This window comes from Athene cunicularia (genome assembly GCF_003259725.1).
Source record: "Athene cunicularia isolate RWA chromosome Z unlocalized genomic scaffold, athCun1 chrZ_part2, whole genome shotgun sequence".
NCBI lineage: Eukaryota > Metazoa > Chordata > Aves > Strigiformes > Strigidae > Athene > Athene cunicularia.
The window spans coordinates 4260896-4284743 of record NW_020799143.1 but is presented as its reverse complement, the minus strand read 5'-3'; the positions used below and the strand labels follow the sequence as shown (position 1 = coordinate 4284743).

Sequence of the window (23848 nt, the reverse complement as noted above, 5' to 3'; positions counted from 1 at the left end):
TCCTGAGAGCGTAAATTCACTGTATCAGGGTATATGTTAAGCTGCTGGGAGGCATTTGGCTTTTTTGCTGCTAGAGATGTTGGTGAAACAATGAGAATGGAAAAAACACAGCTTGGGTTTAGAAATGGTCCAGGTGTGGCTATGAAGTCCTCCATAGTTGGTTGTACTTTACAGGCATCCTGCAGAGGCTTTTTCCTGCTTCCTTGTGGTAGCGCTGATGGCTCTGTTGCAGCTGCTGCAGCATCTCCCCAGAAAGCACTGTGCCACTGGCACAGGGGCTGTCGCCTGCAGGTAGGGAGCTGACACCCATCAGCTGTGTGGCCACAGGGGAGGGTGGTCAGCTCTGGGAAAGGAGCTGTGCCCATGCAAAAGTGTGCAGAACTGGGGCCTCCCCTGAGGCTGCCTCATGGTACGGCTTAGCTGTGGAAACCCCCATCCCAACTAGCCAGTTCCCTCCAGATTTTCCCATAAGCCTAGAAGAATTGGAGTAACATTTCTTTCTGGGAGTAGAGTGCCTGAGTTTTATTAAGAAAGCTTGTAGGGGTCTGTCTGAAGACCTCTCTGTCCCAGCTTACCACCCTTCATGAAATGGCCTTAGACTACTCATGCTTTCAAGCTCATGCTTTCCTTTAACATGACTAGTTTCCTGCTGTCCAGTATTTCAGCTGCCTTTTGCTCCCTGAAGGCTCAAGCTTTCTCCCAAGCACCATTTTCCCAGGTCTCCCATGAAGGGTCAGTTTGTCTAACTGCATCTGTCCTCTCTGGGGGCCTGAGAAACTCCAGACTGACATTTTCCAGTTAATCATCTGGTCCTTTTAACTCTTCCTCCTTACTAGATGTTTTTTGAAGAAAACACATGACCTTAAGTGTGAATGCTTCAGGATTCAGTGCTCAGAGTGACCCATTCCATGTCCCAGCAGCCATGGACAATGTCATCTTCCACTGAGACCCACAGAGATGGAGCCCAGCTCTCCTGTCAGCTCAGCTTGAAATGGTGGTGAGAGAACAAGACTGATATTCCCCAATTAATGTTCTATATGATGTAGGTATTAAAAAAAAAAAAATCCCCAATAAGAAAACAGCCTGGCCCTGGCCTTCTAGAAAAGGCCACAACCAGTACCTCAGTTAAATTTAGAAGAGGATGCTTTGGTGCTTTCCTTCCATGGAGAAAGGAGAATTGTTTTCTTCAGGCTTAGATGACTCACCATGCCTATCTAAAAACCACTGGGATTTTTAGGGGGCGGTTTGAGGGGAGCTCATGACAAGAGTTGAAATAAAATTCATCCAGAGACATTGTGTGGTTTTTCCTTGCAGCTACTGACTCTCTGGTCCAGTTCACACCTTCAGATGGCAGAGCCAGCAAAGCAGAGAGAGACAATGTGCATGCTTTGGGCTGGGGTAGTTTATCTGTCCTGGGCAGCTCTCGCTGGAGGAGCAAGACCCCTTGAGGTCTCAGCATCCGACTGCTGTTCAGTTTAGAGCTGAGACATGGATTCAACAGCTTCACTTCCTGTGCTAGCCTGAAACTGTGAGTGCCATGGGCACATTCTGAACAATCTCTGCTCTCTCAGCAAGGCACAAAAGCCCAGCAAGGTGGGACCCCTGTTGACCTGTGCCAATACCTTGTGCAAAACAGAAACTGGTGTGTTGGCAGGAGGTCTGAGGGGTAAGGACTGCCATGTCCAAGCTAATGCAGCCTCATGAATGTTATACAGAATTCACCCAGAGGCAAATGCAGCCTCCCCAGCTCCTGACTCTGAGACAAGTTGTAAAAATAGGCCTGCAAGAAACATGGACTGAGAAAGAGATAAAGGATAGTGGGAGGGAGTGAAGGCCGTCTGAGCTAAGGAATTTCTCAAACACTCACAAGTAACGAAACTTATAGTCATGGGGTGGATAGTGTGGAGGTTGAAGCTGATAAGGCTGCCCAAATAACACATCATGCAGCTTGAGGGGGGACCTCTGTGGAGACTTGTCTCACCATTGTCCACTCTGCTGGTGATTTATGAATCTGAGTCACTTGTCTCCCTCATCAGTGTGGGATGTGACACTGACCAAGAACCATGACCCAGAGAAGTAGGCATGATCGAACATGTGCAAACAGGCACAAGGCACTGCAAGAGTGGTGAATGGATGGGCAGGAACTTGCTGCTGCTCTACCCAGATTGTAATCAGAATGAAAAACAGTGTGAATGTGGCTCATGAGAAATGTGTGTACAGCTGGGCTGATTTAAGGGAATTGATGCTCTGAGTGGGCATCACCCTCTCCAGCAGTCACAAACACCAGATGCATCAAGGGTGGTGGTTAAAGCACTGTGAGGGAAGCAATTATGAAATGAGTTGACCTGGATGCAGATTTCTTTGCCCTTGAGCTGAGGGAGAACGCTTAAGGAGGAGTTTTAGATCCCTTCCAATCTTGCTTGTATTTAATCCTTGCTAATGCAGCTTGGAAAGCACCATGAACGTCTGTCTAGCCATTCTCAGGGCTCCTGGTTTCAGGGCATGATGACTTTTGCAAAGTTTGGGTAAGTGGCAGATTGAAAGAAGAAGAGGAGAGCACATGTTCTTGATTTTCTGGGTTTGGTTTTGTTTGGTTTTGTTTTGTTTTTCTGTCTCTATAGAAGGACTACAGTAAAGCAGTAGTCTTAAAATCTGTATCTGACCTCACAGCATCCACATTCTCTTCCTCTCTTGCTTTCTCTTTTAAATATCTCTTATTTGGATGACATATAAACTTATCCTTAAGCCTGGATCTGTAGGTTCTGAACTGCTTTACCTTTACACATCCTTATAGTGCTCTAAAATATAGTGACCTAAATAAATGTTAGGTTCAGCTGTTCCCATGCACAAGTCAGTATCTGTAATTCTCATCAGCAGTGCTGAGCACTTCCGAAAATCAAGTTATCACTTTCAGATGTCATGGTCTTGCAGTCTCTGCTTAGGCACCTAACTCTGATAAATGCTGCCCTGTACACTGAAAAACCATTAATTTAACCATTAATTTCTGCCTCTTACTGGATGATGCAGAGGGTGCTGTGAACTGGACTCTTTTTCATTGCTTTACGGTAAGGTACAGGCAAATACAGATCCTTGAGAAATGTGTTTGCTGGCAGAGAAGGCCTGTGAAGCCTTGAAAAACAGTGCTGAGGAGATGCTGTGTCCCAGAGGTGTGTAGATCAGAAATTCCTGGCTGCTCAGGAACTGGACGGCTCTGTCCTTTTTATTTTCTATTTAATTCATCTGTGAGTGGGATTTGGCATCAGCTAGTTGTTTAGCTTTCCCATCCCTTCACATCCATCTGGGTAGGCTGAATTTTTGTTTGGCTCCGTAAGATACTTCTGTCAAGGCTGTTTCAGACCAAGAGCCTTCTCCTCTGTGTTCTGGGTCCAGCTGTTCCTTTTCTAGACCTTCCTGCCTGCCCTTCTGCAAATGAATGCAGCCCTCTAAAAGCAGGGAAAACATGGAGGCTTCCTCCAACGTTGTTTCATCATACTCATGATAGTGATCTTTGTGCTGTACGGCTCTTCATTTCTTCTATCATATTTTTCCTCAAGTCTTTGGTAGTCTGGTGTTAGCAGGTCCATCAAAGTAGTCATTGGAGCCCTAGTGATGAATAGTTGGACCAGTGAATGGTAAGTAAATATATCCAAGACCCCTGCGTAAGATCTACTGTCCACTTATTACAGAGGTATGTTGGACTAAATCCTGTGGAACTGGTGCAATGCAGAAAGGTGGGAGAAGAAATGGGGCTAAAAGGCCAGAAAAACTTGGAGCAAAACAGTTCTAGGGCATGGAGCAAGATGCTCTTGGAAGAAAATGTAATTGTTGGAGAGCTGGCCTTGGAGAAGTATATGGATTTGTGATTTCATTCACCTCTGATGAAAGAGCCTTGACCATGTGTTCCTGTGAATTATGTGTCTTCTGTAGTTTGAATTTCTGTTTGTAGCTGATGCTTACCCTAAGGTATTTGGTGGAAATGCATAAAAGTTATTATTGTCCTAGAGGGGAGAATGTTCCATCTGGCTTCTTTTTTTTAAGAGTGTTTTTGTAAGCTGAGGCTTTTGCCAATGTGAACCATGCAGTGACCTGTTATACAGTTAACAATTGGCTGCCTTAAACATAGGGTAAGAATGTAAAGGTCACTGAAGAATTTATAGAGTTAATGATTTATTTCATCTGTCACTTCAGACAGAAGAATTACAGGCTCTGTCTTGCCCAGCTGGGAAGAAACTTAATGCTGATGGCAGACAATTTTTGCACTACAGTTTATTGCTGGTGTGTGCTTTGTCTTGGAGATTTGATTTGTCCCCACCTTTTCAGAAAACTAATTCTGATCTTAGTCCTACAGCCTTTCTCTCTTCTGAGAAACTACACCTTTCCTTCTCTTACGAGTAGGAAGCAGTGGGAAGGTGCTGGTGGCACGAGGCCTGGGTGCCACTGGGATGCTTGTCCATCTGTCCGTCTGTCCATCCATCCCCCCAGGTGCTCCCCTGCTAGCTGGGGAAACCACCCTGTGCCCCCTCCCCACCTCTTGGCCACAGAGGCAGGTTTGACTTGTGTGGTATGGTCATGAAAACAGGTTGAGCTATTGTCCTAATGTAGAGAGTGGTGGTCAGGTGTGGGCTGTGCAGCACAGACTCTCAGACAGTACTCACCACATTTGCTTATCTTATTATCCTTTTTCTAATTTCTGATCATCTTGTTGTAGCCCTTGCTTATCTCTTTCTCCACCTGTCTCCTCCTAAAGAAACAGCCTGCCCTATTTATGGTTTCTCATGGATCTCAGTTTTGTGACATCCATACTCAACTTTGCTGTTTCTGATACTATTCCCTAGGCATTTTTAACCCTAAATTGTATTACTGAGATGGTTGCCCAGTGTTGCTAGCTTTAGGGCAGGTAAGCAGGCTAAAGATGTGAGGGGTTGGGTGCTCTAACATCGCTGCTCAATACTGAAATGCTTGTGTTCTTAGAGAGGTGAACTGTTCAGAAGCCCTCTGAGTTAGCCCATATATGCTCTGGTTGATCTTGGTGGCGACAGAGTTAAATGAACACTTTGAAAATCCTACCTGACAGCACACCTGAAGGGAATTCATGTTCCTGCTGCTGTTTTTTCACTAAAAGTTAGATAAGCTTTGTTTATTTTGACTTTACAGGCAGAAGGACTTGTGTGGGATAATGATGTATCAGCTCACGCCCAGACTGTTGTCAGGGCCAAATATGAATTTTTACTTGGCTTGGAAGAAAAGAAGCCTTCAGAAAGGGGTAAGTGCTATTTATTACTATTTTGTGCAAAAAAAAAAAAAAAAAAATTCCTAAGCCACTTAAGAAAGTTTTGCAGAAGCTGCTTCCTAATGACCCCATGAGGGCTCACTCTGTGCTACGCCGCATTTCGCTGGACCACAGGGCAAATACCAGACCAAAGCAGCTTGCGGTTTGGCCCTAGAAAATTACAACAGTTCCCTGTCTTATACTTGCCCCCCCCCTTTCTCTTTGGCTCACCTGGGCTACCTCGATGTGACAGCAGGGACTTGTGTGCCAGAGGCACGTTGGCAGAGGGAGTGCCAGCACTTCTCTGCAGCGCAGTCGTTTCAGCCATGTTTTCTGCAATTGCACATGCTGAAACATGGCCATCTTTGCCTGGAGGTCCTTCCAGGAATGCCCTTCGTGGTCTGCATGCTGCTCTTCCTGTAGCTAGAGGTAAATAAGATTTTAATTTAGATACTTGAGGTGGTACCTGAATGGCTCTGTCCTCTGTAGTTAGTAATTCAAGAAATCTAGGTGCAGTATCTAATGTTATGCCTAAGGATCAGTCTTGTTTCTGTTCTTTTCTTGTAAGTACAGGGCGTTTTCTACCTTTTCACATCCCAAACTTAGAAGAAAATAAATGTAGTTACTATACCTAATTCTCTTGCCTTCTTGTAATTATCAACAATCCCTGCCCTCTTTGCAAAAGTATTTCCTCAGGCTGTTCTCTTTACACCTTGATCCTTGCTAATTGAAAACTTTCTGGAATGTCACTTTATAATTAAAGACGACTCCTTTCTTGCCAGAGAGGGGCAGCAATTTGTACAGAAACAAGCTGTGCAGGCTCCTCCACTTCAGTAAGAAATGGAAAGTTATAAAAAAGAAAGCAAGAAAAAAAGCAGAACTAAAATCTGGGAAGTGAGTTTCTCCCTGGATTTTCTGCTGTTTGGTCTTTCACTTGGGAAATCCTAATGGCAGAGTCGGGGGGCAAAGAACCAAAACAACCAAAATATACTCATTTAGGAATTTTTAAATCTTTTACAAATAGCCACAAAATGTCTATAGGATTATTACATGAATCACAATGACCTCATTTCTTGTTTGGAGAGACAGTTTGAGAGCACTGTCAGCAGGCATTAGTACATTTCCAGAGATTGGCATTAAATAAAGTACGCTGTGTCTAATAAATCCATGTGAATCTATTGTTATTACTAACCAAAACAATTATCAAATGTGATGGGTATTCTTAGCTGACTTGAGTACTAAGCCCTAAAATGAAGGGCAGCAAAAAATAAGCCAGATACACTGGCTTATGCGTGTATTTTTCCTGTGCTGCTTCTTGCCTTATTTCTGAATCTCCTATTCCTTTATTAATCAGAAACTACCATTAGGGGCTAACAATTAATGAAATGGGAGTGACTTCAAGGGAGAGTTTCCAAATGTTTAATTGTGGCTAACACATAACATTTGTGAATTGTACCCAAAAACTGAGTGACATTGTGCCTACCCAGACTGGCTTCATGCTATCACAGATAAATGCATCCTTCTCTTCCAGGAAAGGTGTTTGACAGCAGTGGATAAATGAGAGTGGTGCTGCCCCTTCTACATTTTTTCTTCAAGTGAGCAGATTTTAACTGCTTATTAACTGGAGATGGATGAGGATGGGGTGACTGAGGGCACAGTAATACAAACCCAGGGCTCTGTGCATCAGATCCTGGCTTCCTTTGGCTTGATATATGTCAAATGTGTCATGACATATGTTCTGGGGGGAAGTGGCTGTGCCCGAAAGTCTCTCAGTCCTTCTCTGTGTTAGATGGGGAGGGAAAAACCACCACCAAAAATCCAAACCAACCTGCTACTTTTGAAAGTTGCCTTTAAAAGAAAGTAGGCGTGCTTTTCGTGGGTCAAAGTATGAAAGATTTCAAGAAAACAAGTAATGGGGGCAGGGCCAGGAGAAGTACTGGTGTTTAAACTTGATTGAGAGAACAGCTTGTCACTGTCAGCAGTAAAGCTGAACTTTAATTTATCTAACCCAAAGCAGTTCACCTGTGCCTTGACTTGCCTCAGAAACTGAGAAGGTAAGATGTAAACTGCTGAACAGCTTAGTTACTTCTGCATCCCCGTTTATCCTTTCCCTTTCAGCCACAACTGTATTATTGAGAAGCCCTGCTGGATCTTGTTGAGGGTATGAATTTTTTACTTGGGTACTAAAATACTTTCATTGGACAAGCCAGTTCACAAAGAAGGAATAATAATTAGGGGTGACTAGCAAACACTTCTGTTGGCCTAGATGGGAGATGGCAGACTTTGTTAATAAGCTGCTGTGCTGAATTTTACATTACAGATTGAAGCTTGTGTTCATTTTCACAGGTGAAAAGAGAGGAAAAAAAAAAGAGTTAGATGCCTGTAGAAGAGGTGTTTCATCAATGAAACTCAAATGCTAATAAAGCTGCCACATTAAAAACACCGCCTCCTCATTTCTTTCCTTTGCTGTCGTCAGTCTGTTTTTATCCGGGATGTCTGTGATCCCTGAGCTCTCCTCTTCACCATGTGATTCCTCTTGTCTGGCTCCTCTCTCACCTGCTGCCCATCCTCCTGCCCTGGATGGATCACTCAGAGCAGAAGCATGTCCAGGCTCCCAGTCCCGTGATCGTACAGGGAAGGGCTCGGGGCTGCATGTCCCCTTGCAAAGCCCTGCTTGTGGGAGTGGGGAGGATACACCACGGTATGGTCATGCGCCCCTACGCCGCCTGGCCACCTTCCTTGGCAAAATCCCAGGCCTCTGCCTCCAGCAAAAGAAAATGGTTTTTAAACACTGAATTTGGTTGGGTTAGACAAGATGTCTTCTCAGCCTTGTTGACATAAAGGGAGCTTGTTGTATATGGAAACATATCCTTCTCTGGAGCTGGCCATGGAAACAGTGATCTCTGTTGACCAGCCTTACCTTGAGGCTTGGGTTATGCTACAGAGTACTGATTTTTATGAGTTTGCAGTTACTACATATAAATACAAATTTTTGTAAAGTCTTGACAACATGACTTAGTCCTTAAAAGTGCTTCCTTGGGGAAAAAAGAGGGGGATGCTGTTGCTTAACATGAAAGCCAAGTATCCCATAATTCCTGTTACATGAGAAAATAAATCGAAGACAGTTCTTAGGAAGAAAATAGCTTCTTAAGACTCTTTTCTCTGATGCTTCTAGGAGGAACAGGGGTTTTAATCTCATCCTTCACAAAAAAAGCCCTGTACAAATAGTCCCTGGCTTGCTATACAAATCTAGTCTTTCCCAACAGCTGCTTGAAGAAGCTTGTTTTTTAATTTCTAGTGAAACAAATAGCTTTTTGGAAGGCCTGTCACTTGCTGTTTTGTGTACAGTGAGGTGTCATGAGGCAACTGAGCTCATTTAACAGTTTGCTTCTGCCAAATGGGACGGTCCCAGCTGCACACTGCCACAGATTGTCTCATGATAGTTCTTATGCTCATCAGTTTTCTTATCAAACTCAAGCCAGCAAAAACTGAGTAATAAAAAAAACCCCAAAACAATGCCAAAAAAACAATTCTAAAAAAAAGGTTTACTTCCTCCTGATAATGTGTGCTGAATCACCTCTTGCAAGGGATCAAACAGTGCCAGAGCTGACACATGAAAGAAAACAAAATCCATACTTTAACCGATGCAACGTATGCATTCCCGAACCTCAATCATGGAAAGGATTGCTTTTACTGTAGAATTTCTTTCACTTGTTTCAGGAGCAAAGGAATCACACAATGGCTGTTTTTTTTTATACAAGGAAAGCCTTTTCATGGTCCTATGATTCTGATTTAAACATCCTTAAGAAAATAACCAAGTAACTTTTTGTAAAATTAGTATCACAAACTTATTAGGTTGTCCTTTGCTCTTCTGCCTGACTTGCTTTCTCAGTGTCACTTCAAGTCATGTATATCTAGCTCTGCTGCATCCTCCTTATGTTGCATGGATGTGACACCTTCCTGATCCTCACTAAAAACTGCCCTTAGACCACAGTCACTCACATGTTGCATCATTCTCATGGTGGCACAGATTGCTGACTGTAGTCTTGCCCAGTGCTTTAACTGCATGGTTTTCCATTTTGATGCACCACCCTTTGTCACGTTTTCATCTTTTGCCCTTTCCATTTCCAGACAGTCCTGAAAGTCCGGGGTCCCTGGTCTGGTATTTTCCTCTGCAGCTGTGCTTTCCTGAAAGGGTGCAAACCTGCATTTTCTGAGGGTTGAAGGACTCTGATTTTCACATTCATTTTGCTTCATTACAGTGGACAGAGTCTGTGAGGATAGGTATGATGTCAGATGTGCATTTAAGGGTATGTCCTGCAACATTCACAAGGCTGGAATCTAGAAAGCTCAGACCTGTGGTGCCCCACCCACTTAATTAAAATCCATAGTCCTGTTGTGACTGCTTGACTCTTATCAGCTTTTTGTTTGTTTATTTCTGGTGTCCCACTGCATTTTGTGAACATACTGAAGACCCACAGGAGTTTTATATAGTAGTGTGTAATCTATACATTTTTCTTCATAGAGATCCCTGATATTTGGTGTTGCTGGATGGCAGTGATGTAAAGAGGAGGTTAACATTTCAGATTTAAGTGTCCAGAGGTACTGTATTAAAAGATACTTTTCCAGTTGTGTTTGTAAACACTAAGAAGTGATAACTTTTCTAGCACCAGTATGTTGACCCATCATGCTGTTTGCTCCACTTCCACTCCAAGGTGGAGTAAATCCCTCTTTGTAAGGTGATTTAGAACAACTGCTTGGATATTCTGAGGAGCAGCAAGCTCTTACAGTGCTGCCAGAAGAGTACATCTGACATATGTGCTTATGGAAAAATTAAATGCCGGTGAAGGAGGACTGGTTGCATTGTGCTCTGCATCTCAGCTGCATAAGGTGGAACTGTCTTTCTATCTCTCCCTCTGACTGAAATCCCACTTTTCAGGGTTAGGCAAAGCTAGGGCATGCTCCACAGCCATCAGGTGTAGTGTGATGGATGTCTGGGTTTCCAGTCCCAGGGAAAGGAAAACTAAAGGCGTGTAAGGCATTATGCTAAGTCCCTTTCTCCACAGGAGTAAATTGGATGTCTTGTGACCTGCACTTGAAAGTTGGATAGTTCGTTATCATAACCTGCAGCTGCAGGGAGGAGATTAACACATCCTTGACTTGGTAAACAGTGGAATTGTTTGAAGGCCAAGGGTTTAGTACAAATAATCCTTAAAACATGGGCTGTTTGTTTATTGTTTTTTAAAGGTGCAGAATTAAACACTCAGAAGTTAGGAAATGACAGAGTTAAGGCAGTAATTACCTCCCTGTCTGTGGGCTGTTGACCAGTGCTGAGAGCCACGCTGATTCAGTGTACAAATATATGGGGTCCTGGTGATGCTGGCAGCCCACTGGTGGTATCTGGCCACTTCAAATGCTCTGAGCACACATGTCACATGCTGAGCTCGGCTGAAGCTGGCAGGGACTAGAAACACTTTCCCAGAGGCAGTTGGGCCAACCCTTCAGTTGGGCAGAGAGAGAATGATGCATCCAGGTCAGTGGACACAAGCAGAGAGGCTCAGCCAGCTGACTTGTCTGGCTCTAGGCAGGTATGGTGAGGTACAGTTTCTGTTTTGCTTGTCACCATGGGCTCCTCTTCTTTGCTTCAGTCCCGTCACCTGGTGAGACAGGCAGCACACCAACATAAGCCCTCTATCGTGCTATACCCTCAATTCATCTCTGAAGCTCTGTGAAGAAAAATGTGCATGTTATCCTGCAGATGGAGATGGCTTGATAATGAACCTGGAGAAGGCATTTAAAATTATGTGGGCAGGTGCAGTTCTGGCCTGGTATCACATTAAAGAAGTGTAACACAGGGTACAGCAAGTATTTTTCCTGTTTGCAGTTCATTGCTTTAACAAGTGCCTTCTGCTCTAGACCCCCATGTTGTTTATTTAGTTCTGTCCAGCTTCCTGAGGAAGGGAATCTCATTCACCATTCAAGCTTGCTGAAAAGTTACTCTGAAATGTCCAGCTGCACCTCTAGCAGCACGTACTCAGAGCCTGGGAGATGCACATGTCCCTCTGTGCCCTATTTTTGTTCTGGCTGGGCGCATACCTCAGTATCTAGCTCCTGGGATGCTCTGAGGACTGCTTAGCAAGCTTTCTCTTAGCCTGCCTCATTGGTCCTGAGATGTGAAATACAGTAAAGGACATCCTTTTCTGCAGAAGTGCCTAGTTTCTTCAGCAGCTGTTGCAAAGATCCAGAGTTTCTGACGTCTGTGACAGCGGTGTAAGGTTTTTTTAAGCCATTGTTCCTTGCTCAGAGTCTGGCAATATATTCCTTATCTGAAGAGATCTTTCTATTTGTAGGACTTTTGGAGGGTTTTAAACAGATTCTTACAAAACACAGTATTTTAATCATGTGGCATTAAGTACAAGTGGTTTCAGAGAGGCTGTAAAGTCTTTGTAGATGCTCAAAGTGTCAAACCAGCTGTGGGCTGCGACTGCTTCAGAAGTTTGCTCTTTCAGCTGAAGGCTCTTAGGGAGCATTTAAAGTAATTCTTGATATCACTGTGTGCATCCACACTTGGAAATTCACCTGCTAGCCACTTTCCTTCTAAATCACATAAGTGGAAAAACAAAAAAAATTCATAGTATTTTTGGATCTGTCTTTTGAATTTTGAGTTTAAGATTTCCAAACATAAGTCTTAAGCCAAAACTTGGAGATTCTCGCAGCCACGTCATTCTAGGGGGTAGGGCTTTAAAGAAGAAAAATGCAGTAAATATAGTAAGATTCAGCAGCACTTTCACATCAGGATTAGGAGCCTAAATACTCCCTTTGTATTCCCTCCTGTTCCTGCTCATGCTAGCAGCTGTTTCAGTCTACCCTGTTGCTTTCTAGGGTAATGACTCTTGAGACCTAGCTATCTCACTGACCATCTGTGGCCCATACAGCAATTTGTAGTGGATAATCCCTCACACTAAAGCCTCTCAGCATGTGCTGCATATTAGTTTTGGACTTTGTCTTGTTCTGAGCTCACTGTAGGCTTGTGTGCTGCCAAGGTGCCATGCTTCCCACAGCCAGAGGAAAGGTGCAGTGCTCCCTGGAAAACTCTTAGTTCTGTGTGGTTAGGATTACACAACTCCTAAACCCTGTTTACCACTGGGAAATAGTTAAAATCTGAGGGGAAAAAATACATAACTGAGTCACAGCATTGCTTACCTAACTTTCGTCAGGAGCAGGGTTAGGAGGTTTGCTAACACACACTCAGACGGTGACGCGGGTATTCTATTGCTGTTTGGTTTCTTTATGGATAGGATTTATGTTCTTAACCTAGCAGTTTTTCACTCTTACTTTTCAAGCTGTGACAACTCAGGCATCATATATCATCAGTAGACTCCAGGTACTGGGACTTGGCTAACAGAGAGAATGGTAATGAATTTACCTAGTCTGGACATGGCTGTCCTGTGGCAGACTGAAGGTTCACCTAACACAGTCCAAAAAATTCGTAATTGGGGAACTATGCAAGAGCAGCAGTGAGCAGTCCTTCTCTGACAACCTCTTCCATTGTGCAGCAAGCTGTGCATTGTGGAATTTCCTGTCTGCCCCAGAGTACTTGCAAGGGGATTGATGACTTTCTTCCCTGAACAGGTCACTTTAATTTCTGGGTAACCCTGAGCCACTGGCTGCGACACCACTGCTTGGCTGTTCAAGCACGGTGAGTGCAAGGCGCACATTGCCTGTGCATGGTACTGGGTGTGTGTTAACCTGCTGCTGCAGCGAGACTCCCTCCGCTCATCTCCTTGGAGTGAGGGATCTCAGCCAACACAGTCCTTTTTCTGCATAGGCTCTGCCATATCTCTGGTCCCCTCCACCTTCCTGTGTGTTTGCTAAGGCTGCAGAGGCATTTAATCAACCCTTATTTTCTAGGCAACTTTCCCCTACCTCTTCCCTCTGCTCCCCCCTCTGCCTTCACTGTGCTTTCCCGTTTCCACCAACTTGTTTTTAAATAGGCCTGGCTCCACTTCCTCGGGGCAAGCACACTGCCTAAAAGCTGGAGTGGCTGCAAGCTGCAGAAAACCCTGAGCCCACTCTGGCGCTGGCGTTTGCAGCCGTTATAAAAGCACGGTGCTTGTATTATGCTAATCCTCTGGCTTTGACTAATAAAGGACCTCCGCTGGCCAGGCAGCACCTATCGAAGCACAGAGAATGACATCATTTGGAAAAAGGGCTGCTGCACAAGGCTGCCAGTGATTGTCCCTTCTCTCGGAGGGGGAGGCTGCTCTGTCTTGGTGTGTGCAGGAACTGCTTTGTAAATCAGAATAGTTTTAGTTACCACAGAAGTTGTAACTCAAGTTAGTGCAGGACGAGGAGACATGTGTGACTCCCCCTCTCTGGAAGACTGCAATAACGATATAATGCCATAAATCCTGCTATTTGTTTGTTAAGTTCTGTCACCTAGAGATGTGTTTCCTCTCAACTCATGCATTGTTTTTATTTGCCCTAATTTGTCTTTTACAAATAATGGCAAGAAATGCTGGTACCAAGAAAGCATAACTGGTGTGATGCTGCATGCAGGCTTACCATGTGCTGCTTGTGATTAGCATAAGGAGCTGCGGAGAAATAAAAGGCAAGATGACTGGGCTGCTTTATGAAACCTTTCAGCTCAGTAACGCTGAAACGCTGTCAGGCAACCCCGTGCTCTGAAACCAGCACATGATTCTCAGAATCGCCATTCTGCCCGTTTCTTCCCTTATGGACATGGTTATAATAAACGGCAGCTAAGCACAGGCGTCTCCCTGGCATACCGTCAGGCAGCCTTGCTGGAGGAAATTTTTTTTCCCCCCTGCAAGCTGCCAAGGTGGACTCCTTAGCTGCTGCTATAGACTGAATGAGACTGCAGTTCCCCCATCAGTTTCATAATACTCAGAAAGCATCCATTTACATCATTGTGTGCAGTGCAGGGCAGAAGCTGCCAGGAAATTTGAAACTATTTTGATTCCCGTTGACTAGAACAGCAGCAATTGAATTAGCTGATACCGCTGTAGATAAACTGATGATCTGTGCATTTCATTTCTTTGACCAATGGGTAACTGCTGGAGCTACAGTAACCTCTGTGAGTAAGGAGACTGTTCAAGCAAATATATCTATTTTCTCGAGCTGGCTTTATATATATATATATATATATATATATATATATATATATACTGTATAGAGAGAGACACTCACACCATTCTTTTGTAAAATGTACCTGTAAACAAAATGTCTGCCTATGCTTATAACTTGTGTTTTGCTTCCTAGAATTTCCTTTTATTATGCTGTAGACAAGCTTGCTTGACATGGAATGGTTATTTACCTATGAAATATATCTGTGCCTGATTTAAGTCTTGAATTCTTTCAACGTCTAGTCATCAGAAAGTCTGCCAACTGCTGTTAGGTTATATTTGCCCGGTCTCAGTTTTCTAGCCACTTACCCCCTTTCTATTTTACCTTTTTATCTTTTTTTTTTTTCCTTTGTTGAAAGAAGTCACCTTCAATGCAAAGTAGAAATTGGTGTTACCTGAGAGTGTGTGTCCTTTCTTTGTTTGTTTGGTGATGGATATTTTTTTTCCCTGCTCTTCTTCAGTGCGGTCCTTAAATTTTGTTGTTGCCTTTCTAGCCTTGTTTGTAATGCAGTCATATTGGGGGATGGGGTTGGACAGGATATACCAGTAGCTGCAGAAAGACATGATGCTGTGGTGGTGGATGGGAATAAGGGAGGAGTTTCCCTTAAAGAGCTCAAGCTCCTCTAGGCACTGGTACCTGAACTAGCTCTCTGAGCAAAGGGAAAGGCTTTGCACCTTTTAAGTAGGGGATAACTGGTGGTGGTTTACCACTAGGACTAGAGAGCTTGGCAGTGATGTGTATGGTGGTACCTAAATTAGTGGGGACACACTGCTGCTTTGGTGCCATATGTCGATTTTTTAAAATCAGGCAGTGAATTAGGCAGTGTTCTTGCAGGGTGCTGTGAAGGCTTGAATCCCACTGGTTTGTGCTCACATATGGTAGCATCAGCAGTCCTTTCAGAGCAGGGCTGCTGGCACCTCACTGTAGAAAAGACCTTAAATTTCTAACTTGAAAGTCCTCTTCTCTTGTCCAGGTGAAACATAGCTTGCAAGCATGGGAGAGAAGAGTACCTGCGTGAATGCTCCCTCCTCTGGCACATCCCTCTGTGCCCATATATGCATGTGTGTGCTCTGTATGTGTACCCCTTCCGCAGTTTGCTGGGCTTGCCAGAGTGTCAGGTTTGCTTGGGAAGAAGTTCAGGAGGAGAAGTAAATCTGAAACTTGCTCGGGATTGCTTAGTGCCATCAGTAAGTGGCTGTCGGTGGCAGGTGGGGATGTGCATCAGTGCCTTTAGCATTCACCCCCGGAATAAGGCCACCTCTGTTTGTGTCATGTCAGTCCAGAAGCTAAGACAGCAATTAGCAGAGACGAGCCTGGCCCCTTGGCAGGGTCTGTGTGCAGTGCCTTTTCAGGGCTTGGCTTCCAGCACCCACTGGCTGCATCCCAGCCCCACAGGGGGGCCAGGGGGTCAGTGCTCCAGGCTTCCTTCCAGTGAGGTGGGGGTGCATGGGTTGGAGGGAGATGCAAGGGATCCTGCACCACTACGTATTGCCTTTCTTCGGGATGTGGCCAGAGCGTGCGCCTCTGGCGGTGGCATGGCCAAGCACTGCCCTTCGGTGCTGGGGGCATGAGGCAATCACAGCTGGGAACCTCCTGCTTGCAGGTGTGCAAACTGAGAGTTGCTGTAAGTAGAGCTGTGTCTACTGAGAAGGGTTTACATTAGCATCTATAGTGATGGCCTTCCTATTGGCATTTCTTCTCTCCGAAACAATCCTATCTCTGGACACATGCTGACAGAGCAGCAAGCACTAATGCTGCTGTGCAAAAATAGACCAGGGCTGTGGGGTGGGGAGCCAGGGCCTTTTGCTGGCTTGGGCTAGTCCTGGCACAGGTGTAGGGACATTGCAGCCACAGATCATTGTTCTCATCCATGAATCTGTCCTGGTGTTTCCCAGTGGCAACCTGGTGCCTGTACCATGAAGTGAGTTAGGCTTGGGTTGCAGTTAAGCACAGTGTGGCTGAATTGTGTGCAAAGGGGACTGTTTGTCTGGGGTTTTGGACACGTAGAAAAAGCACCATGCTTGGAAGTGCTCACATGGGGAGAAGGACCTTGTACTCTTCTTTAGATTCTTCCAGTGCACCCACACCTGTGTGTTGGAAACCCTGCTGTGAAGGCAGGCTGGTGATGCAGAAGTGGACAAGAGCATCTATACTCCTCACAGATCCCTGGGACCTTGCAGTAGAGAAAAGGTCCCTGCTTTGTTCAGTCACTGTCCTCAACGGAAACCAAGTCATGTAGGTGAAACCTGACCCACTGAAGTTTTATTATGGAGTAATTAAATCAACAACATGGAGATACCTGGAGAACCTACTGGGGAAGAGACAGTGGTTTGGCATGGTGCAAGTCACAAAATCACAGAATCGTCAAGGTAGGAAAAGACCTTGAAGATCATCCAGTCCAACCATTAACCTCACACTGACAGTTTCCAACTACACAAGATCCCTCAGCACTATGTCAACCCGACTCTTAAACACCTCCAGGGATGGGGATTCCACCACCTCCCTGGGCAGCCCATTCCAACACCTAACAACCTGTTCTGGAAAGAAATGTTTCCTAATATCCAGTCTAAATCTTCCCTGGCACCACTTGAGGCCATTCCCTTTTTCCTATCGCTTTTTACTTGGTTAAAGAGACTCATCCCCAGCTCTCTGCAACCTCCTTTCAGGTAGCTGTAGAGGGCAATGACGTCTCCCCTCAGCCTCCTCTTCTCCAGACCAGTTCCCTCAGCTGCTTCTCGTATGACCTGTGCTCCAGACCCTGCACCAGCTTCATTGCCCTTCTCTGGACACACTCGAGTCATTCAATGTCCTTTTAGTAGTGAGGGGCCCAAAACTGAACACAGGAATCAAGGTGCAGCCTCACCAGCGCTGAGTACAGGGGTAAGATCCCTTCCCTGTCCCTGCTGGCCATGCTATTGCTGACACAAGTCAGGATGCCATTGGCCTTCTTGGCCACCTGGGCACCCTGCTGGCTCCTGTTCAGGCAACTGTCTATCAGCACCCCCAGGTCCCTCTCTGACTGGCAGCTCTCCAGCCACTCCTCCCCAAGCCTGTAGAGCTGCTGGGGGTTGCTGGGTCCCAAGTGCAGAAGTCTGTTGCTTTGATCCTGCAGCACAAGCAGTGTGCTGTATTTACCCTGTGGCTAGGTATACTAGATAGTCAGATAGCAGGTGTGAGCTTCGTCTCATCTTTATGAACCACAGACAGATAGATAGCCCCATTAGTGCAGTGCTGAGCTCTCATTAAATTATCCTCCCTTTCACCTTCAATTCAGCCTATCATTAACCCTGTGGCTTCCCCCTCAGAAATGGTTTGTGGCCATCCTCTAGGAGTGGAGATGGGGATCAGCTTGCAATGCAACGCCTAGAGATGCACCTCGAGCAGGGCAGTGTCTGAATGCAAGTTAGTGTCTGGTTTCAGAGCTGTCACCTCTGACATTTTTCACAGTAGGTGTTTGGATCTGGCCCCCGCATTGTTTGTTTTAAAGCATTTTTATACTCCAGGCCAGTTTTTTCTGTAAGGGTGCAGTGAATGCAGCTGTTACTGTTTATTTTTTTCAAAAGCTCCGTTCCTCCTTGGGGGTAGTATAAGGTGGCCAATTATCTGTCATTGTGTTATCCATGAGGTCTCTCTGAGGACAGCTGGTTCTTTGTTACCCTACAACAATGGGAGTCACTGGGTGCTTGGCACTTGGAAGATGGAACCATTTTTTTTCACTCCTGCTTTGTTTAGATCAGTTGGAAAAGCCCCATGGGGAGGGGTAGGTGAATTTGCTGCAACAGAAAATGTGAACTGCTCGGTATGCCTATATCACAGCAACCTGAGTTGTTACTTGAGTTGTTAGGGCTAGCAGAAAGTTGAGTTGCTCATTAATTGCTTTGTAATTTAGCTAATTGGTTTTGTCAAGGCTGTGGAATAAATGGGGAATAACTGATTATCTTTACAGTGTTTCACCTTTACAAGTGAAAATGACCTAAAAACTTTTTTTTTTTTTAAATAAAACCAAGGTGCAAGGCGCATGCTTGGATGGATGTCAAACATCTGAGTATCTGTTTTCGTCAGCCTTTGCGCCTGGCCTGTGGCCTCAGACTGTTTGTGGGCCACTGGAACCCTTTCTAAAGTGTAGCAGACATTTTGGCATTCCCTCCTTGGCAGTGCACACTCCCAAAGTAGGGCTACCCAAAAACTTCTGTGTGAAAGGACCAGCTCTGGATAACTGCAATGTGACAGTATGCAGAAGTGAGTTAAACTGAAGTGTCTTCCCTGCAGAGGAGACTGTAGTTAACTCTGTTAGAAGAGGGCTGGGAAGGAAAGCCAGACTTTTTGCTTATGCATGAAGCCGATAAACCCACTCTCTTTTTTTTTTTTTTTTCAGGTAGTGGCCATGGAAGTAGCACTTTGCTTCCCCATACCATCATCAATGAATTTCCAGAGTACGGCACTGTAGAGCCAAGCAGAGATGTGCCAAGGGCTTCATTGCCGTGTGCAGCAGAGCCTGTGACACGCAGTCCAGAAAGACGGGACAGTCACCACCAGGTATCTGGCAGGCCACCTCCTCAGCGTGCAACTCCTGCAGACAGTTTGAGACCTGACACTGGGGCAGCGCAGCTGCATGGCCCAGAACGTTTGCAACTTGTGAGTAACTTGCCAGAAATTACAAAAAGCTCTCCACGGTTGGAAGCAACAAAGGTGCAAGAGAGAACAAATACTTTTCTTGATTCAGAGACACAAATGGAAAAAAAGAGCGTTACTGGCAGCCAGAACATGAAGGCAGCCAGAGAACCAGTTCCAGCAGGCCGAGAAAAACCATCAGACGTGCCTCTTCCATCTGAAAGAACAGCTGAGGAAAAAATGCATTTGATCATAGAGAAAGATCTGGCTGCAGTATGGACTGGAGAAAAGCAGTCCGAGTCCTTGCAAGCCATCAGTAATAAAGCTGAGGAGGTCCACATAGCGCAGGAGACAAGCTGTCATAGACCATCTGTGACAAACCTGGAAGCAGCCAGCAGAGTGGAGGGGTGGGCGCATTTTGAGGAGTTTTCAGCATACAGTCAAGGCAAAATGCAAATAGGTCCTGAGAGGAGGCTCTCTAAAGAGGCAGCTGTGAGCAAACATGTAGAATTTCAAGGGGTGGAGATTTTATGGCTGCAAAAAGCCGAGGAGCAGAGAAGAAAGAAGCACTCGCTGCTGGAGACTGTGTCTGTGGAGAGGAAGGCGTTCCCCAAAACATCCAGCTACCCTACACCACTGATGGTCTCCCCAGGCTTAGTCTCCTCGCTGGACAGTGCTTGGAACGAGGCCTGTGATGACCCAAGGCTGGGACCCACTGCCTCTGGACCCACTCCTCTAGCGCTACTCAATGAAAGTGGGGAAGATGAAGTTTTTTTGAAGGACAAGAACAACCATGATGAGGAGAAGACAGCTGTACTAGCCAGAGGCCAGGGCAGGTGAGATGGTGCTTGGTGGGGTGCAGGGGGCAGGCACAGTTTCTCTCATCCCACGTACATGGCTTCTGCCTACCCCTTTAGGAGTTAATGGCAAACAGTGAATGTTTGCAGGCTGCATTCATGTGCAGGTGGCATGGTGGCAATGGTAGCAGTTTGTGCCTGGGAGTGGTGGCTAGTGCGTGTAGTTGGGGCTGAAACCTGTCCACACCCCACTTCTGAAGTTTGAAGTCTGTGTCAGATTTGGAAATAAGATGTCTCTTACTGTTTGCTGAGTAACAGCTATATGACGAAGCATCTGTAGCAGGTGTAGCTGGGATCCAGACGTGGCATGTTACTAAATATAAGCAGCATGCAGGCCTGGCCATATGTGCCTGTCCAGATTTTCTGGTTTCAGGCAGAGTCCGTGCAAGAACAGTGCGAACACCTCTGAGAAGTTGGATGATAAAGACGTTTCACCTGGGGCCTTGTGGGTTATAAGAGGGTGAATGCTGTAATGTGCTTTCTATACAATCTACCTATCTGTGTTTATATAATTCTAGCTATATATATTGTTAAAATTCTTTGCTGCTTTTAACAAGAGCATCCCGATTTGCTGACTTTTCTTTCCTGATGCATATCTGTGACAAAGCAAAGGGTCCCACTGGCACACTCTGAGCAAACCATGCCCACTCTTACCTGGTGGGGTGTTTGCTGCTGAAACAGCAGGATCTTTGCAAGGCTTCTGCCTCTGCACCTTGGGATCCATGGAATTTTGCTTTGGCTAGTGTATGGGATTGCTTGGATGGGCAGCTTTGACACCTGGCACATGCCATAAGAAGCTGTGCAGTATTTGGTGCAGCTGAGAAGACTTTCCTCAGGGGGATGCTACACCCTCCTCTGTGCATCTGCAAGCAGGCCAAGTTTTCCTCCTTCGAATCTCGTTCTTCTGGCTCCACATTTTCAATCGCATTTGTTTCCCTTTGCATTTTGGAGGATTTCCTGCAGCTTTTTGCTGAAGATCCCAGCCCTGGGACTGAAGAGCCAGCAAACTGTCCTCTGGAGGCAGAGGCTCCATATGGGTGCCTATCTCTGACCTGTGCAGCCTCTGGTATAGGAGTGATGCTAGCTGTGACCTTATGCATTTGTGAGTGCTCTTCTCCTTTGTACATAAGCTGCTGATGTTATCTGTTAGACAATATTAGGCTTTCCCCCCACCCCTCTCTTTACCTAGAAGATTCTTTTTATGTCAGCAGAGAGGGCAGTGGTGCCAGTCATGAACAGAGGTCTTGCAAGGAGAAACTAGCATATTACCCACAGTGTCCTCTCTTGCACCAAGCCACACTGACCCTTCGGCTTGCAAAGGTGGAAGGTGAGGAGGTTCACTCAAAGGTCTAAACCTTGTGCCATAGCTGAAATGAGTTGTTTCTGATTCATTTTCAGGATGATGGAGGAGGGGGAAGCAGCCACAGGAGGGTATGAAGATAACCTTGGGCAGAGGCACTCTGATGTCTCCACTGATCTGTACAGCTCACAGTTCGAAAACATCCTAGACAATGCATCTTTATACTACAGCGCAGAGTCGCTGGAGACATTGTACTCGGAGCCTGATAGCTACTTCAGCTTTGAGATGCCACTCACTCCCATGATCCAGCAGCGCATGAAGGAGGGCAGCCAGTTTTTAGATCGGACACCAGCCTTGGGGCAGCCTGATGTCCTGCAGCTTTCCCCTGATGGGGAGGTGAAGGCCTGCAGTGAAGGCATCGTCAATGGCTTAAGGGATGTAAGTGAAACATTCTTCAGAGGAGACGTAACGGAAGTCCCTTGTTTGGAAAGGTAAAAGCAGCGTGTGGGCTTTCTGTGTGCCTGCTGATTTTTCCCTGCTGTTTACTTCAGTGACTGTTGCAGAGTGTAGTTTTGCCTCTTTAAACACCTCATGTTTTCTACACAGAACAGTGTAACAGAGTGAGCTGAGGGGAGAGAACTGAATCATCCAAAACTGCTGTTCATTTGAAAAGTGCAAATTTACTTTCTGAAGGTTTTGTAGGTGATACAAGGCTGGCTACTATTGTTTCATCTCTGTGACCTGTCCCTTGAGGAGTTACAGGTGAACCTTGTTCAGCCTCAGTTATACCTGAATTTGTTGGCGGCAGTTTTAGGAACAGCAACACCTTGTGCACGTGTACGAGTTGCTCAAGTTCAGTTTGTGATTTGAATGTTAAAGGTGTGTCTCTGGGCATAGCTCTTCCTCTATTGAGGTCAGTGGGAGTTTTGCTGTTTACTTCAGTTGGGACAAAGTTTTGCTCCTACCGCATTCATGGGATTAGAGACTGTTAGCTGCTTCTTTCGTTTGTGCACTAGTTACTGATTGAGAGAGGAGGGAGCATTGCAAAAATGTTAATAATTTCTGTTTAGGTAAAGGGAGAGATAAGAAAACCTATTAAAAGAAGAGTCATGTGAGAAGCAAAAACTAGGCTAAGTGTTCAGAAAATACTGTTTAATTATAGAAACTTACTCTGTGAGCAAACTTTCCTCCTTGTGTGTTGTCAAAGAGGATGGGGAGAGTGAAAGGCAGCAACAGGCAAAGTGGCGGGTTGAGACAAAAGCAGTAATCTGCAGAGGGGTGAGGGACCTTACGAGTGACAAAGGTGCCTCGGGTCTCCATCCTCCAGAGACAGAACATTATCTAAGAGTCCTTAGACTACTCCCTTAGATGGGACTATTCTACTTTGAGCTTTCCTGTGAGTCAGTTGTGGGAGGGCTTCTACCTGTCCTATTTCTTTTGTGCTAGTGTGAAATAAGCTCTTTGAGAAGGAGTTTTGCTAACTTTATGGATTAAGGTACAGTTTGCCCTTAAAAGAACAGTCAGAAGGACTTAGCAGTTTAGAATGTTTTTTCCATCAGTCCTACTGTGAAAAAAGGTGTTTAAATCTTGTAGGGCCCAGAGCTGCTTGGTGCTAGTAGGCAGTAGGTGACTGCTAATCTGCTACAACCAGTAGGTAGCCAGAAACTGAGGTCAGTCCTGACACAGCTCCTTACTTGTGCTGAAACCAGAGATTGCTGTAAGACTGGGCATTCGAGGACAAGCAGTACATGCAGACCCTGATTCTGTTACCCCATAGGTGCAGCATCTGGAATCTAAAAAGTATTGTCAAGTAAGGTCCACCCTGGCTCATCAAGACAGAAGTTCATCACTAAGACTAGGTGTGTTTAGATAATGCTTAGAGACACTTTAGGTGCAAGCATAGTGTGGATTTCCTTAGGAGTTAATTTTAGTTTACATTTGTAGTCATAGTGATAAACCAACAGAGGATTTAAAAATTCTTCTTTTTCCCCCACAATAAAAAAAAAAAATAAATTGTCCCCAACAGTGGGTTTGTTAGGAAACTCTGATGTAGTCTGCAGGGCTCTTCAGGTACAAGCCCTATTTAGGAGCTCACTCTGTTAAGGTAGGTGCAAATAAAGAGTGTAGCTGCGGCAGTACAGCCAGCCATGAATGTACCCACCAGGGTAATCCTCTGGACAATAACTGTATTAAACAGCCCCCCATGATATTCTAGTATCATGCTGTATTGCACCAGGGTACAGGTGACTGACAGATTATATGGGCTATATTGTTGGAGCCAGTGATAAATCACGATGTTACCATTTGTGGGTAAGAGCACCGTGTCTGCAGAGGGGTCAGGACGGTGTGTCCCTGTGATGCTCGGGTGCACTACAAATAGTCGCCTGAGCCATGGGTACTATTTCTAAGAGTTTCCACGCGTGGTTGTGTTGCCTGAAGCAGTCCCAGATTTGTGTTTTCAACGCCCACGTGTATGGTAAGTGAGCTGTAGCCACTGTAGCAAGGCACCTTTGTGCCTTCTGCCGCATGTCCTTTTTGCAGCGTGTGCCGTGGTGCCGCACACCCGTGGCTGCGTGGGGCGGTGTTTTCCCGTGCGTGGCGCCAGCCTGGCGCTGCGGAGCGTCGAGGGCGCCCGCTCCCGGCGAGCGCGGGGGGAGCAGGCAC

General features: G+C 45.5%; 1 protein-coding gene across 3 annotated transcripts in view; it reads left to right on the top strand.

Moving 5' to 3' along the window:
• The window catches only part of PSD3 (pleckstrin and Sec7 domain containing 3), a 95624-nt gene that overhangs the window by 96 nt on the left and 71680 nt on the right, over positions 1–23848 (top strand). Inside the window, exons 1-4 of one of the 3 annotated variants that reach the window (XM_026866175.1) lie at positions 1–997; positions 5155–5263; positions 18792–19863; positions 21283–21675. In XM_026866175.1, coding sequence (XP_026721976.1) covers positions 992–997; positions 5155–5263; positions 18792–19863; positions 21283–21675 — 1580 coding nt within the window. In that variant the 5' untranslated portion in view covers positions 1–991. Of the gene's footprint in view, positions 998–5154; positions 5264–14201; positions 14367–18791; positions 19864–21282; positions 21676–23848 lie in introns of those variants that run through there. The other 2 variants (XM_026866174.1, XM_026866176.1) reach the window with 2 other exon arrangements.